Below are 13,604 nucleotides of genomic sequence, written 5' to 3' on the forward strand. Positions count from 1 at the left end.
AGCACAAACAATGAAAATAGTAAATATATCTCTTACTTTAGGGGTGCCTCAGCACCCCCCCAAAAAACGCCCTTGGTGTTTCATGACGAGTTTTGCAGATGTAAAAGGAAGAAGCAGCTGAGACAGGAGCATGCATGTGTGAAGCCCAAAACCGCTTTGGGGTGTTTCCTGAGGAACAATGGTCAGAAGCTCTGAAATTTTGATTTTGGATTATAGTTCCGTTGAAACAGCCCAAGTTGGTGCTTTTTATTTAATTTGGAAATGAGGAGGATTTGCCAATATGTGCTGAACAAGTTTCCCAATAAGCAACTCATAATTAGTTATTGGGGGGGGGGGGGGGGGGGGGCAGGAAAATAACGGGAAAAAAATAAACAGCTATCGCGTCTCATAGGAGATGAGGTGGAAAAGCACATGATCTCATTTGGTTGAGCCGCTCATAAGGGTTGGGCTCGGAGGAGCCTGTGCGCGCGACTCCTCTTCACTTCCCAGTGCTCGCTGAGGGGGTTGACCGTTCAGTCGCACAGAGCTCTATATAAATGATTTAAAAACTCCCCTAAAGCTTTTTGTTTTTGTTTCATCCCAAATGGATTAGTGTGGAGCTTGAGCTGAGTTGTTTCTCCATCTTGCAGGTGAGCAAATATTTGAAGTTTTTATCCTAGGCAAATGCAGGGGTTGTTTTACTAGTATTTACTTAAAATTATCTGGTTTTACTCCAATTATTTTCTCTTCATTCGAAGAGATGTTTGTAAAAAAGTCATCTAGGTTCCTTCTTGCGCTCCGTTTTTACGCAAACCTGCTGTTCGTTTTTTTAGATTCCTTCTTTCTTAGTAAATTATTGCCTTTCTTTATTAAAGCTTTTCATTTTTTACGTTTATAACTTTCTAAAATTACTTTTTTCTGCCATAATTGTGTGCAATTACATTCTTTTAATTACCTTTTTATTCGATGAAGATTTTGTGTGTTGGACTGAATAGGAAATAATTTCCTCAACTTCTAAATGTCACTTGAACTATGATAAGAAGCTTATTATCAAATGTGGTTATCTGTCATCCAGCTCTCACATATGGTCTCATAATCTCTGTAAACACGAGCTTTTTAAACACGGTATTTCTGATTGTTGTTTTCTCCTCATGTTTTTGCTCTTAAATTTAAAATGTAAAGAAAATCTGATCAAATTAATGGCAAAAGTCGAATAAACTAAGAGCAATATAATTTATAGAAACGTTTTTTTTTGTTTGTTTTTTATTTGCATAATTTCTTAAATTATCCGCTTTTTTCATTTTCAAGATCTTTTGTTACTGAATGAAAAATAACACCCTGAAGAAAGGTTAGGTGGCAACCTTGAAGATTGGTTATTTCCAACAAAGTGCCATGGGTGTTTGTAAAGTTGCAAATGTAAAGCTGACAGAACTGGTTTTTCTGTGTGTGTGGGTGAATTTGAGTGTTTTATTTTTCCCCCCCTCTCTCTCTCTCTCTCTCTCTCTCTCTCTCTCTCTCTCTCTCTCTCTCTCTCTCTCTCTCTCTCTCTCTCTCTCTCTCTCTCTCTCTCTCTCTCTCTCTCTCTCTCTCTCTCTCTCTCTCTCTCTCTATATATATATATATATATCTGCAGTTCATCTTTTCCTCAACTGAAGGGCATGTTCGCTTGGAACCGGAATAATCATTTTCTCAGAATCATGAGGTAATGCATGTCAATTGTTATCAAGGCTGCAGTTTACAAATTGTTTTGGTGCATTTATAAAACTATATTTAAAAAAGTCAGTTGCTCAAACTATGTTGACTTTGATGAAGGTTCAAGGAGAACATATTAGGAAAGTCCCACTTGAAAAATACTTTGGTGACTGGATTTAGAAATGTCCTGAAATTAAAGTAAACAATAAAAACAGTAATTAATTTTTAAAGTCTGCATCTCATTTGAAATCTCATGTTCCACACACATTCCATCGAGTGTTACATTTAGCTTTTGCTTGGCTTTACCTCTAGAACTGCCACCATACCATCACTCATGGATGTAATTTTCACTTTAGAAGTGGGGGGGACACGGGGGTGGGGGTGGGGGTGTATCTTTACAGTATGCTCTAATGGGAAACAGGCTTCAACACAAACGGTTGCTTTCCGCTTGGTCCTAGAGCTCAACCAGTGTCAGTTTAATATAGTGTAATATTGTTTTTGGATGGTAAAAAGTGCAGGGGTCAAAACTTGACTTTGGAAAAAAAAAAGGGGGGGGGGGGACATGTCCCCCCCAAAATTACGTCCATCACTACTAGAATGGCCTCCAGTCTTTTTAACTGCTGTATTCAAAGGTCAATGAATTCACCTGATAAGTTTATAATTTCAGACCAAATTTTATTTCATTAGCTAAATAATGTTTAAAAAACACACACACACACACTCAAATAGACTGTTTCAGAATCAATGGGTGTTTCTCAATGTCAATGCACCTGGCCTAACCCCCCAGTGGCTTAGTGGTAGTGTGTCTGTCCTGAGACTGGGAGATCAGGTTTCAGTTCCTGGTCGGGTCATAACAAAGACTATTTCCCTTTTTGTGAAAAAATGTGCTCAGTGACAGCTGGAATATTATTAATTTAAATTACTGGTTCCTCTAACCAATCTATGCTAAAAGGTGGCGCCTGGCAAATAAAATATATAATCAGACATGTCACTGAATGGCCCACCAAACAAAAATGAATTTGATGGGAACATTCATTTCTTTTAGATTTAAAATTAAATAACTAATTAAGCCAAGATTAAAATTAAACATACAGTGTTGTTGGCTAGTGCTATATATGTACATAGACACTACACGTGTGACTGCATACAAAATGTAAAATTATCAAAGAACAAATCTGTAAATTTCAACAAAACAGGAAGATATTCCTTCTTTGATTTGCATAAAATTCAAAATGGCCGGTAGAAAATGGAAATGAGGTGATGCAATATATGGTGAGCATTACCAACTACACAGAAATCACTCACAAACAATTGCTAACCTAACAAGTGTAGTCCTTTTCAAACATTTTAGTGAAAAAACATGCAACACTCTTTTAGATGCGTTAGAAATAAAGGTCATTCACCATTTCTACTACTCCATACTTTTAATTTACAACTTTTCCTATTTGTGAAAAAACCCTTAATTATTTGTACAATACCACACATATATTTAGATGAGGTATTTTTGTTTCTTTATTGTTTTAGGACTATGGAAAGGTATAGGGGCCAAAACGGGCTTTATCACATGACCACAACATTGTCTAAAAATTCAGCAAAGGTTTTTGTAGAGAGAAAGTCAAGAGTTTGCCTTGGACCTTGGCTGATTATTGCCTTAATAGCAGTTGTGTTCTCCTATCCTGCCATGATCACATACAGTGCAACTTGTGTTAACAAAATTGGAAATCTGGATGATAAAGGAAGTGTCAGGTCAAAAAATATAACTAAACTGGATGAACTTTAAAAGTCTTCTGTTTAAAAAGTCCCAACACAAGAAGAGGTGTGTTATCTTCTGTTGACCAACAATGGCATACAACAACACTTTAGTATAATATCTTTTTGACATGTTCTTCATCATTTAAACTTAATCAAAGAAATAATTTTCCACTCCACTAGAAACCTGTAAAGGTTTGGGATAGTCGCTTGCAAATGTGTTAACTGGCAGTTAAAATCTCAAAACAAACAAACAAAATGTGAAATGTTCACACAAGTAAACAGTACCTCCATAAGGCTCAGTAAAGTTAGTTGGACCTCTAATACGGCTTAATAACTCTTTGCCTGTTCTGTCTCATACATAATAACCTGAAGTGAACTACTCTTATATTGTCCTCTGCTTGATTCCAGTGGGTACGGCAAAGGAAAAAAGATTGCTGGAACGCTCAGTTGTGTCATGCTGGTTTTAGGTTTCCTGTCTCTGTATGCAAGGTATGTACCAGTACCATTTGTGGACTTTAAAAAGCTATCTTAGCACCCATAACAAAACCTGTTATTTGCAAGAACCTGTAAGACCAGTTTAATTACATTTCTTTTCCCTTATAGGAGTAGAAATGACATCGTCGTGGATCAGCCAGGGACGGTTAGGACAACACCTGTGTCGATTGTAAACTTGGATGACTCGCTCAACTATCAGTAAGATTTTCAAAGAAAGAAGGCATTTTCTTTCAAGTGTACACTTCTCAGATCCAGTTTAAACTAAAAACTTATTTACCCTCTCATGTCATTTGTGCAAAATTCAATAAAATCAGGCCATTTATCATTTGGTTGTAAAATGAGTCTGCTGGGAGACATTGAACAAATTCAATCCCTGCACCAGCAGACACTCATTTTCTGTTAAACAATGTTGTATTACATTGCACATGCATCCTAAAGTCAACCCAGATTACTCAATATTTAAATGCAATCAGTTGCTTAAAGGCATCAGCAGTAGAGCCGGCCTGATTTCCAGCTGTCAGTAGCTTATATATGTGTGTGTGTGTGTGTGTGTGTGTGTGTGTGTGTGTGTGTGTGTGTGTGTGTGTGTGTGTGTGTGTGTGTGTGTGTGTGTGTGTGTGTGTGTGATTGTCAACAGTTTCCATTTCTGATTTAAGGAAAGCAGTAGCTCAGGAGTTATGGCAGGTTTTCCAGTAATCAGAAAACTGTATGTGTGAATTGATGAATGATACGCTACAGTGTAAAATGCTTTGTAGTCCTCTGACTCTGAAAAGCACTTTATATATGCCGGACATTTATCATTTAAGATCACGGATACAAGCGGCCAAAAGGAGTTTTCTCAGCACGGTGGCTGGGTTCTTCCTGAGAGTTAGGGTGAGAATCTCGGTCATCTGGGAGGGGCTTGGAGTAGACACGCTGCTCCTCCACGTTGAGAGGAGCCAGGTGAGGTGGCTTGGGCATCTACTTAGGATGCCTCCTGGTTGCCTCCCTGGTGAGGTTTTCTGGGCACGTCCAACTGGGAGGACCCCAAGGGAATACCCAGGACACGTCGGAGAGACTATGCCCAACAATTGGTTAAAAGCCTCTCCTTTGTCCAACTGCAACAGTGCAGTGTCTGGTTTCTGTTTGGAGCTGGTTATACAGGGTATTTGATCATTGTTGGATGTCTGTACAAACAAAGCTATTATGTGTTTTATTTTTTGGTTTTCTTTGCAGTTTTGATGCCATAATTGTGCATTGTCTGCAAAAATAACCTTCCAAATTGATTTGTCAGGCTTGAAAAGCAACTAACGATGGTGGTAAACACAATTCCTCTTTCAATTCCCTTTGAAATCTCACTTCCTTAAACAGATCTTACCTCAGGCTAGACAGTCGCTTGTTATTTAATGCCTACAGAGCAATATATAAATGATTGAGTAACACAAAAAAAACTGCCATCTCTTAAACGTCCTGCCATCCTACACTCAGCAGAAAGAACGCTTTGCATTGCCTCATCGTAGGCTCTCTTCTTGTTTTCTTCACTCTAGCGATCACATATGCAGCTACAGAAATTGCTGAGCTGAGTTTTGCGAAGTGCCTGCATAGCTTGCTGAGGAAATATAGCCTATGACCACATCACCACACACACACACACACACACACACACACACACACACACACACACACACACACACACACACACACACACAGACACAGACAGACACACACACACACACACACACACACACTCACACACACACACACACACACACACACACACACACACACACACACACACACACACACACACACACACACACACACACACACAAGATTACAGTGAAATTTCTGCAAGTTAGTCTGATATTATTTAAACAGACATAAGGGTGTGTTTTTTCTTATAAAAATTATATCACGGTTCTATGAAAATATTGTTTCAGATTGGTTCATTTCAGTCGTTTATTGGAGAGTACTTTTTGTCAGTTTTCAAAACAGACACAATGTTAAGAAAAAAATGTTATTTTCAAATTGAAGATGAAAAAACATAATCAAAGTAATAATCTATTTTAAGAATAACCCAAGGAGGAAAACTCTTTTGTGCTCCCAAATTCTGTTTTTGTTTTTAATTCAAAGGTTATCAGTGAGACTTTTACTAGATGCTCTGCTAAATAAAATTTGGCCTTTATTTTGATAAGAGTTTGGTCATGTTTTTGATCCTAATGTAAAAATGTCAATAATTTATTACAGTGCCTAAACTATATTTTGGTCATCCATCCATCCATCCCTCCATCCATCCATCCATTTTCTATACTCACTTGTCCAAGCAGGGTCGCGGAGGGCTGGTGCCTATGTCCAGCAATCTCTGCTCAAGCAGGTGGGGTACACCCAAAAAAATTTTGTTTTCAACTCTACAAATTGTATTTTAGTGGGAACCAAAGACAGATTGAAAATGTTGCAAAAATATGCAGAAAGTTAAGTGTTTCTGCATGCAATTCACCACTCAATTACTGTCAGGGGTTTATACGGGGTGATTGTGACACAGGAGTCAAGTGCCCATAATTTGAAGGTTGCAGGTTCGAGCCCCGCTCAGTCTGTCGCTGTCATTGTGTCCTTGGGCAGGACATTTAACCCATCTTGCCAGCTGCTGGTGGTAGGAAGGATCGGTGCCATCTGCGTATGGCAGACTCACCTCTGTCAGTGTGCCCCAGTGCAGCTGTGGCTACAATGTCACCACCAAGGTGTGAATGTGTGTGTGAATGGGTGAATGACAATGATTGTGTTGTAAAGCGCTTTGGGGGGTTCCAGGACTCTAGAATGAGCTATATCAAACATGGGCCATTTTATACAGGTTACAGCGGCCATTAAGGTTTCCTGCATCAGTGATATTTTACTACTGGGTCTTGTGGAGCGATCCTAGCACACCGTTGACAGAGTGAAATGGTTACTCATTTTGAGGAAGAATGTCCCCAGCTATAAGTTTACAATAGTCACAGCTGATGTGTATCCAAGAGAAACTTTAAGGAGCCCAAATGGACTCACAACTTCAAAGAAATCGGAGTGAACATAGATCTTTTTTTTTTCACTCAGACAACTAAGAGATTTATACCCAAAAGCATTTGACTCATTTTTTTTTTTAATTAAGTGGCTCGTGCTTTAAGTTGTGAACAAGATAAAAGAGCAGGTTATGAGAAGTCAGGCAGCGGAGAAAAGTGATAAGTGTGTGAATGCACAGAGCTTAGGAGCTGTCAAAACTTGTACTGTTCTTGTGTCCTGCCTCCTCCCTGAAAAGCAGTTTCATCATGATATCCCTAAGAAATGATTTTTGTTCTTTAATACTTCTAGAGGAGACATGACTACTAAGTGTTCTAGGCAATGCCTTGTTCAAACATAATGCTTAGGTAAGCTTAGGAATAAATTAGGTTGCAGCTCTTAAGAAATCAGTCTAAAGCAAGTTTTATCATGTTCTATTGTAAACCACAATTTTAAAGACAGAGACTGGGATGTAGCTCCGTCTATGTACTGGATTAACTGTATTTTCAAACATAAATTAATTACATTAAATGGTTTAACTGGAATGCTAAAAAGTTAGTTTACCAAATAGAATCCTCTGAAATAAGTGTTTTCTCTTAAATGGCGTATGGATATTTCAGACAGGGTCTTTCATGATGACGCTTTCTTTTCTCTGTATTTTAGGGCAAGACCAAATGTTCCGACACGTACTACTTGGAATGCCCCAATTATGTGGGAGTTGATGTTTGATGCCAATCTTTATGACCGAACACACAAGGAGGCAAACACAAGTGTGGCCATGACGGTGTTTGCTGTTGGAAGGTTTGTTTCAAAAGTTGATTTATTTTTGTGCAGTTAAATCAAAGGTGTTCATACTTTGTCTAACAGCTTGCTAAATTATTTTGATTAAAATAAGGAAGCAGACATTTCAAAATGTTTTTACTTTCCATTGGATAAAAAGTAAAAGTCCAACTCCCTAAAAGAACAAGTCACCCCCTACCAGTCTTATTCCATCCGCACTTCCTGTTTGCAAAATGAACCACAAGGAGGCATTGTTTGATGATCCGAGAAGGCAATTGTAAGTTTAAAGTTCAAGTCCCACCAGTTGTCACGCTAGTGCGTAAAATTCATCTACACATTTGACTTATCCCTTGGGGGCAGTAAGCTTTTTAGGGTCCCATTTTTTAAAGTCTTTGTTATGACCCAACCATGGATTTTAGCCCACAGTCTCCCAGTCTGAGGGCAGACGCTCGTACCACTAGACCATTCAGCTGGTTGACTTTAGCTAACTGACAGGCATGCAGATGTTAATGCTCACACACATTTACTACTGTGACATAAAAAAATGTAGAAAGTTGATTCTTCCATGGTGTTTTTAAAAAAATATCACATGAATTTATGAATAACGTTTACATTCTTTTGGTTTTGTCTGTATTTGTACTGAAGGTACCTGGATGCCTACCTCCACAAGTTCCTGTACTCAGCAGAAAACCACTTCATGTTGGGATTACCAGTAACATATTACGTGTTCACAGATTTACCAGAGCAGGTCATCCTGAATTTTACTCTTGGTCCACAGAGGAACCTGAAAGTTGTCCGTGTGGACAGGCACAGCAGATGGCAGGACATCTCTATGATGAGAATGAAGACAATATCTGAAATAATAGAAAATGAGCTCCAGAACAGATTCTCCTACGTTTTCTGTTTCGACGTTGATCAGGAGTTCAAGGCAAGATTTGGCTCTGAGGCTCTCGGAGATTCTGTAGCTATGGTCCACGCCCACTATTACAGACTTCCTAAAGAAAGCTTCACCTATGACCGGAATCCTAAATCCAAAGCGTACATGGACCAAGGCGATTACTACTACCATGCTGCCATCTTTGGTGGAACATGTGAAAACGTGAAAGCCTTGGCAGATTTTTGCTACCTGAACATCATGGAGGATAAACTGAATAACGTGGAGGCTTTGTGGCATGATGAAAGTCATCTCAACAAATACTTCTGGCTTCACAAACCCTCAAAGTTGCTCTCCCCTGAGTATTGTTGGGACTTGATTATCCACGATGAAAGCGACATACTCATCAAACGTCTCGTATGGGCGCCAAAGGAATATGAAAAAGTTCGTACTTAGTGGAATGGTTAGGAAGCAGAAAACACAGTTTGAGAACAATTGTGAGGTGGCATATTGTTTACTTTATACCTGGAAATGGAAGTGTCTGTAAGTGTATCTCAGGTACGTTTTAACTTTAAGCACTTGTATAAAACCACCAGATCTGAGGCTGTGGGCCTTCCTATTGAAGCTGGGATTGTATGCGAGTGCTACTTGAACTTTCCCAATATTGTCTTCAAATGCATGGAATTAGCTGTGCCAAGAAAACATTAGTTTTGATTTTCCTTGGCAGAAAAATGTAAAGGTGTGGAACACTGAAAAACTATTTTATAATTATTATTTCTGATTATAATCAGTCACTCAGAGTCTAACGTGCAGGCTGAATATGAAAACAGTCTTCATTACTTATCTCCTGCATTGCCTGCTGATAGAAAATAGACCATACAATGCTATGATTTGAAAGGCCTGAAAGATCTATGTCACACTGTCACTTAGCATTCATGAAATCACCCATCTTCACTCACGATGAGGAAGGGTGCTGTTGGTTTAGTGTCCAGGAAACAGCAGAGAACATCTCGGATGATAGAAGCTAACCATTAGCATGAGTAACTCCACCACACAGCAGAACTCCCCCTGGCTTGTGTTATTTGAGGATTTAAAACATCAACAGTGCAAAGCAAATTGAGTCAGTGGTGGTTCCTTTGTTGTTATCCAGTCTGCAGCGAGATGTCCAAATATCAGGAAATAAGACTCCAAATCCTGTCGTCTGAGGCTCTCGTCAGATGTGGCAATCTGCTAGTTCCTGAAACAGGCGCATCTGAGTATTTTCTGAGTACACCAGTTGTTCTCACAAAAGGTATCTGAATGATCGCACTGGTTTATAGATCTTGTGAATATGTCAACAAGTCTAACAATCAACTGTGTTGATTCAGGCAGGTTTTCCACACCTTTAACCACTGGCCTAATGGGTGTGACCCCGCGAGGAAAGTTGACCATTGAGCAGGGTTGATTGTTCATTCCGTGGGTCCATGTGGCAGGGGTGAGGAGTGAGCACCACCTCACCCCTGTCACGTGGACCTCAAGGGATAAACCATCAATCCTGCTCAATGGTCAACTTTCCTTGTGGGGTCACCCATAAAGACAGTGGGGTGGGGTGGGGGTGGGGGGTGGGGTGTAAATGAAAAAGTGAGATAAATATTTTCTGAAAAATGAAGAAAGAAAATATTAGTTGTAGAAACGCTAATTTGTATGTGGAGTTGTGAAAGAACGTGGAGGAATTTTTGATGTGCAATGCAAATTAAATGGGTTGAAGTTGGATCTCAGGGACGAGTCATACAATAAAACAATAACTTCAGTTATGTTTCACAGATGTGTTTAATATGTTGACTGTGTCTGTAAAGTAATGCTCTACATGTATTCTTATTTCTTTTTGGGTTGTTTTTTTGTCTTTTTATTGATTGTGTCTTTAAGATTGATGTTGCTTTAAACCAGCTTTATAACATTTTTTTATCGCTCTTCACAATTGACTCTGATTTTATTGCCAAAAACCATTTTAATTATGTTTATCTCTGATTAAACAGTGTTGGTTTTCATTAGTTGCCTTTGTTGTGGCTTTGGGTTTGGACTCCTGCAACTTTAGATCTGTTAGTTTCGTGAGAAGGAAAAATGATGTGCTACATAACCTGATTTTAACATACCAGGAATTTATGACCCCACAAGCAAACAGACTCATCATGCCACAACGACCTCTGGGGAAAGGTTTATTGTCTAATGTAAATGTAAATGTAACATGCCAAGAAATCAACAGGATTTCCAGAACTGTAATTTGAAATCATCTAGATCTGTACTGCTGGTTTTCAGTTTGCTCAAAGTACAAAAGGCATCCTGTTCCCACCAAATGCAAAGACACTCCTGATCACTTTATATGGGGTGGTCAGAAAACCTCTTTAGGAATAGTTCATTCAGTTTCTTTTTTCTTTTTTCTTTGTTTCTAGTTTTGGTTAGAGTAGGCTCAGACGAAAGTAACATTTACTCAAAGCCAACAACACCCTCAGAGATGTGGACAGCAAACCCAAACAGAAACGGATGTGTGGTTTGTGTTAAGTTCAGTGCAGCAAGGAGTTTGGGCCTTTGTATTTGGGCGATCAATCATCAAAGTCATGGTACAACAGATAGGCGTTTTCCACAAAACAGGTTCAGTGACATTCAATGTTGAAATAAAGTGAACTCTATTTGCTAGTCCAGAAATAATGTAAATTAAATATTTTATAACAACATCCAATTAACACAACCTTTGCAGCTCAATGCAGGTGTTCGTTTTCCCTTCGGAGCCATTGGCACAGGTTGCCATCTGATTGATCTGCACAAGCCAAAACAGGAAGAGACATGACAAAGAAGAAAGAAAAAACATTTCCTGCAGGCCTTAGTGAAGAACAATCACATCATTTAAAATAATACTGGAGCTCACTAACACTTGTCCAGCTTCATTGTGTATTTAAGGATTGAGATTTTTACACTTCATGTGAGTCACTCTCTTCACAGGAGGAATCGTGTTCATCCAATTTTATTCAATAGATGAGAAATGTTCAAATATCAGGTGAGGGGAGAGGTGGTTTAAACAGAGTTTAATTGGGGGTTTAAATGGTTGAATATTGAAAGTTGAAGAACATGATGTAACACATTTAGTTCGACTTACTGCAGCTAATCTTGCCTGTTCCCTGGGAGAGCCAGACAGAATTTCTAGGTGGAAGGTGTGGTGGGAACTGCCCATTGTAGACTTTTAGAAAGATTTGCGTGGGCGTTGTCCAGGTATTTATGGCCCTGAGTCATGGAGGAAAGTTTAAGTATCTCATGAGCAAGGGAAGGAGGGAGCAGGAGATCTGATGTGATGTGGAAACTAAACTGGTCTGTTGCGGTGAAGAGGGAACTAAGTGTCAGAGTCCAAGCCCCCAGGCCGGGCTCTCCCAGCTGACCGGCTTCTGTCTCGGACCATTACCCAGCATGCCCCTCGCGGGGATTCCCTCCACGTTGCACCTGCGTCATCCATGTCTATATATGGAAGACGCCACATCGGCTCTTCACTCAGTCATCGTTCCACCGTGTTCCATGATCAGAGTATTCAGAAACTAAGACAGTTAAACCTCCACCTTTCTAACTCAGACCTCATCCTTCCGTCAGCCTTTTCAGCACCGCTTGCAGCCAGCAGTCTCTAATAAAAGCTCTTACTCCCGAACCCAGTCTTCGAGTCTGACAGGATGACTGAGTCCATTAATCCAGCGGAGTTCGAGCAGATGAAGAGGAAGTTGGAGCAGGTTGTTAGCGAGAATGTTCAGCTCCACGCCCTGGTCGACCAGCTTAACACCAGGCTGAACTCCCAGACCGATCTCTGCCTGCAGATGTCTACTGCCGTCACGGCTCTCCAGCAGCAGGTTCATGCGCTCCAGTTGCAAGCCCTCACTCCACCAACGGGAGAGCCACACTTCAGTCTCCCGGAGAAGTGGAACGGAGAGACGGGGAGTCCAGACGGTCTGCTTGCTACCCTCGACATGCAGTTCGAGTGCCACCCAGGACGCTTCCCCACTGCGCGCTCTCGGGTAGCACAGCTCACCTCCCTGCTCTCCGGACGCGCGGCAGAGTGGGCTGCTGCGCTCTACAACTCCAAATCACCGGAGTGCAGCGACTACGCTGCATTCGTGGCCGCTCTCAGAAAGACTTTTGTTCCACCCAGCAGCGAAATGGGGGCAGAGACACGACTCTTAAAACTCCGCCAGAAGGAGCGCTCTGTGTGCGCATATGCGTCGGAGTTCCGCACCATCTCCGCCAAGCTGCGGTGGGATGACTCTGCCCTCCGAGCCGTCTTCTTGGAGGGACTGGCAACCTACATCCGGGATGAGATGGCGGGAAAGGAGCTACCCCAGACCCTGGATGAAGTTGTGGATCTGGCGTTGCGCATGGATCAGCGGGTTTTGGTTCGGCCCAAGCCTCTCATTCGCCCATCCAGGGCGCCTGGACTTTTTCCTCGTCCCCCCACGCCTACTCCCGGACCCGTTGCCACTGAGGAGTCCATGCAACTGGGCCACCTTCCTCCGGAGGAGAGACAGCGAAGGTGGCGCGAGGGCCTCTGCGCCTATTGTGGTTCCCCCGACCACAGACGCATGAACTGCCCCCTCCGTTCGGGAAACGAAGGAACCCACTGAGTCTCGGGGTCGCTCAGCCTGGGTCACCTCCAACCCCTGCCCTTTCCAATCGGCTCCTTCTGCACGTCACCCTCCAATATGGCAAGACCTCGCTCCAGATGCACGCGCTGGTGGACTCGGGGGCCGCTGACAATTTTATGGATGTGGATCTGTCTGAACGCCTAAGGATCCCCACTACCCCCTTGGAGAGGGTTGTACCAGTGACCACGGTGGACGGCAGGCCCCTCCAGCCTTACCCTGTCCAAAACCGAACGCAGTCTCTCCAGATGACAGTCCAGGGCCACCGGGAGACCCTCCATTTCCTGATTATCCGTGCTCCCTCCTCTCCTCTAATCCTGGGGTTTCCCTGGCTCCGCCTCCACGACCCACGTATCTCCTGGTCCCAAGCTCGC

General features: G+C 41.5%; 1 protein-coding gene across 2 annotated transcripts; it reads left to right on the forward strand.

Annotated features, from left to right (window-relative positions):
• Positions 1–442: 442 nt before the first annotated feature.
• On the forward strand, positions 443–10,116 carry LOC107372345 (N-acetyllactosaminide alpha-1,3-galactosyltransferase). Of its 2 annotated transcripts, XM_054732218.2 has the most exons (6): positions 444–629; positions 1,613–1,681; positions 3,832–3,912; positions 4,027–4,116; positions 7,591–7,728; positions 8,353–10,116. In XM_054732218.2, the coding sequence occupies exons 2-6, from the start codon at positions 1,638–1,640 to the stop codon at positions 9,035–9,037; spliced, it is 1,038 nt and encodes a 345-aa protein (XP_054588193.2). In that variant the 5' UTR covers positions 444–629; positions 1,613–1,637; the 3' UTR covers positions 9,038–10,116. The 2 variants fall into 2 exon arrangements, with proteins under 2 accessions (XP_054588194.2, XP_054588193.2); XM_054732219.2 differs by lacking the exon at positions 1,613–1,681 and having other exon boundaries at positions 443–629.
• The last annotated feature ends 3,488 nt before the right edge of the window (positions 10,117–13,604 follow it).

This window comes from Nothobranchius furzeri, chromosome 9, assembly GCF_043380555.1.
Source record: "Nothobranchius furzeri strain GRZ-AD chromosome 9, NfurGRZ-RIMD1, whole genome shotgun sequence".
Taxonomy (NCBI): domain Eukaryota; kingdom Metazoa; phylum Chordata; class Actinopteri; order Cyprinodontiformes; family Nothobranchiidae; genus Nothobranchius; species Nothobranchius furzeri.